At 52.8% G+C, this 3,743-nt stretch overlaps 1 protein-coding gene across 1 annotated transcript in view; it reads left to right on the top strand.

Moving 5' to 3' along the window:
- Window positions 1-3,743, top strand: part of ECHDC2 (enoyl-CoA hydratase domain containing 2) — a 42,507-nt gene that overhangs the window by 30,637 nt on the left and 8,127 nt on the right. Inside the window, exons 4-6 of the mRNA XM_006768328.2 lie at window positions 947-1,033; window positions 2,170-2,262; window positions 3,635-3,691. Of these exons, the coding sequence (XP_006768391.1) occupies window positions 947-1,033; window positions 2,170-2,262; window positions 3,635-3,691 (237 nt within the window). The remainder of the gene's footprint in view (window positions 1-946; window positions 1,034-2,169; window positions 2,263-3,634; window positions 3,692-3,743) is intronic.

The following is a 3,743-nucleotide window of genomic DNA, read 5'->3' as shown; positions in this document are numbered from 1 at the left end:
CTGCGGCGGCCAGCCATAAGCCCTGCATCTGGTGCCTGTTGGTTATCTGAGTGGCACTCCCCCTGTGGGAGCGCACTGACCACCAGGGGGCAGGCAGCTCCTGCGTTGAGCATCTGCCACCTGGTGTCAGTGCTCATCACAGTGGCCAGTTGGCCGGTCGTTTGGTCACTTAGGCTTTTATATATATAGGTCCTTTGGTGGACACAGGATTGTGTACACCTTTTGGCTGTTTTGAACACTGGTATGCAAGTGTCTGTTTGAGTCCTTGCTTTCCATTATTTGGAGTATATCCTTAGGAGTGGCATTACTGGATCATAGTAATTTTACATTTAACTTTTTTGAGAGACCACCAAAATGATTTCCACAGCAGCTGCAACATTTTATAATCCCGCCAGCAATGCAGCAAGGTTCTCCACATCCACACTTGTTTTCTGTTGCTTATAACAGCCGTCCTAAGGGGTATGGAATGTGCTCATTGTGGTTTGGGTCTGCATTTCCCTAATGATTAATGATGTTAAGCGTCTTTTCATGTGTTTATTGGCCATCTGTGTATCTTCTTTGGAGAGAAGTCTATTGAAATCTTTGTCCTTTGTAGGGGTTTTTGTTATTGAGTTACAGGAGGTCTTTATATGTCCTAGATATTAATCTTTTATCAGATAGGTGATTTGCCAATATTTTCTTCCATTCTGTAGGCTGTCTTTTCACTCCTTCATAGTGTCTTTTGACATTAAAGTTTTTTATTTTGAAGTCCAATTTTTCTTTCTGTTGTGGCACCTCTCCTTTATGACCCACTCCCTTTTCCTCCCTGGATTCCCTGACCAGTGCTTCCTCAGGTTTCTCCTTCCTCTCAGGCTGCTTCTCCTCAAGTCTCCTTTGTTGGATCTTTAACAGCCTAGGGCTCCGTAACGGGTTATTTCCCAAGGACTGACACAACCCGTATTTGCAGGTGCAGACCTGAAGGAGCGGGAGCAGATGAGTGAGGCAGAAGTGGCGGTCTTTGTCCAGCGGCTCCGAGGCCTAATGAATGAGATTGGTGAGGGTCCAGAAATGGGGTGGAGGAGGGCCCTGCTGATCCCTGCCACCCCCATCCCCCCACTCACCCCACCACCACCCTCTATTCTAAAGAGAGGACAGTTTCTACTGTAAGCTCTGTAGAAAGACGAATGACTCTCCCAGGGAGGATGGGCACAAGTGAAGCAGGGGGTCCCTCCGGGGTGAGGACGACGGAGGCCCAACGCGCTAGGGCATCTGCATGCACGACTCGAGACCAGGTTCAGTGACGCAGATCCGTTTTATTGTGGAACTACAGGGGTATATATAGCATGAGGGGACCAATCAGAGGGAGACACGTTGCTACAGGCGACCAATGGCTGAAAGGCTGGGGTACTGTGCACGTGGCTCTAGGAGTTTGTTCAGGCGGGCGTTGCTACTTCCTGGTGTGCCGAGGAAGCACGACATGGTGGAGTGTGCTCACACCATTGCATCAGCCGCAGCGCTGAGACATACTTCCCGAGCTCTACGTACACACAAGGAATTGTACGAGGAGGAGGGTGACAAGCAGGTTTAGAGGGCATTTCCTTCTCACGGGCTCAGCCTTTGTGCCCTGCTGCTTTTGAGCCCCATCGCCCACCACCCACCCCATGGCATCAGGCTTCACGCCTTGCTATTCCAGAGGAGCCATGTCTCACCAAGCATGCTTGCAGGCTTTGACGTGGTTGTTCCTTTGGCTGGAATATCCCTCCTTGGCCACCTGAACTTCTTACTCATCCTTTAATACCACCAATACCTCCTCCTCCTCCTCCTCCCTGACCCATCCTCCAAGCTTCCTTTAACAGAGTACAGATCGCCTGGGTCTGTCTTCCCATGTCTGACTCAATTCTGTGTTCCCAGCACCCAGCCCAGGGCTTGCCACACAGAACAAGAAGGGAAAGCAGAAAGGGGAGTCCCAGAGTGGCCAGCAGGGGAGGGGGCCTGAGCAGGGATCATCCAGCCCATCTCCCCACTCTGGTTCCTAAGCTGGTCCCACAAATTTCCCTATTGGAAAATCCAGCTTCTACCATAACCTGGCTGAGGCCCCCAAATCTGAGAACAATGAGGCCCTCTCTAACCTCGAGTCCCTGTCCTGGTCCTGCACACCCTCTCAACCGGAGCCCTTCTTCGTCTCCACAGCAGCCTTCCCTGCACCCACCATTGCAGCGATGGATGGGTACGCCTTGGGTGGAGGCCTGGAACTTGCCCTGGCCTGTGACCTTCGCGTGGCAGGTACTGGGCAGGGGGAGGTCGGGTACAATGGGGAGGAGAGGGTGAGTGAAACAGGGTAAGTCTGGGCATTCTGTGAAGTCAGCCACTGCTCTTGGCTTTCCTACCAGCAGATCTAAAGGCAAAGGGGAGGACACAGAGGGGAAGCTGGTTCCGCTCCTGGCCCAGCCCCTGACCGCTGTAGACCCAGTCACCCTCAGCACAGTCACCCTCAGCACCAGAGTGCTCCTGCCAATCAGAGCAGCTGCTGGCAGGACAGGAAGGCGAGCACAGAGAGGGAAGGCAGAGCAGGACAAGACTAGGTGTTCAGCCTTCCAGTTCTGTCCAAGAAGCTTTGCTTAGCATGTTTTGAACCAAGGTGAGGCAGGGGCAGTCTGTCACCAGCCCAGCTAAACACAAACATGCCTGGGCAGGAGCACTGCCCTCTGGTTCATTGTTCAGAGCAGCTGAGCCTTGAAGAGTGGAGGGAGGAGGTGAAGAGCACACCTGGTTACATTTTAACCTTACTGCCTTGGGTAGGTGCACCCTTCTTGGAGGCAGAAAAGTCTGTGCCATCATGGCGCTCCATCTTCCCTTAATGCTTTCTCCTGCCACCCGGGAACATTTGAAAATGTGCAACTCCAGCCATAGAAGTAGCTTATATCTACACGATGCACGTCAACAAAAAGGCATCAAAATACCTGGTCAGGTCATAGCCCCGACTCTGCTTCTCACCTTGTCGATGTTTAAGGCAACTAACCTGTAGGGTTTGGGCAATAGGAGGGTGAGTGTAAAACCCCTCATAGGCAGAAGAGGTGGCTGTTCCCTCCTGCCTGGCTCAGATGGCCAGAGGGAATTTAGGAGAGAAGCTTGTAAGAGGAAGGGCTTCGAACTCAGAAGGATGTGGACTGAACACAGGGAATTTCAGGCTAATGAAAAGCTGGGAGGAATAACTGGTGGAAGCCGGAGTCATTCACACTCTAGGCCAGACCGTAGCTAAGGGTTTATGAGACAGAGAATCCATTAACCCACAAATAGGTAGTGGGCACCTTCCAGGAACCCCTTCCTTGTTCCTCATTTGATCCTTAGCAGCTCTTTGAAGCAGGCAGGAGAGTGGTAATCATCTTTTTCCACCTATGAGGCTCAGAAAGGGTGAGACACTTGCCTGGGGACGCACAGCCCCCACCCTCCACCACAGCAGGGATGGCAGGATGAGGGCTGGGCCTCCTGACCTCCAGGCCAGGGCTCTTCCAAAGGCAGAGCCTGCAGAGTCTGGCTGTGGCCAGAGCATGATGGAAGTGGTTGGCTGAAGGGGTGAGCAGAGCCCAGAGGTAGGTATCACTTCTCCCCAAGGACTGGCACTTGAGAGGGTGGGGGCGTCACTCTGTTTATGCAGCTTCCTCAGCTGTCATGGGGCTGATCGAGACCACCCGAGGGCTCCTCCCAGGAGCAGGTAACATCACCCACAGCACCCGTCCTCCTTTACCTGCCCAATTCCTCCATCC

Source organism: Myotis davidii, unplaced genomic scaffold (genome assembly GCF_000327345.1).
Source record: "Myotis davidii unplaced genomic scaffold, ASM32734v1 scaffold79, whole genome shotgun sequence".
NCBI lineage: Eukaryota > Metazoa > Chordata > Mammalia > Chiroptera > Vespertilionidae > Myotis > Myotis davidii.
Note: the sequence above shows the minus strand (reverse complement) of the source record. Positions and strands in the feature narration are given on the sequence as shown.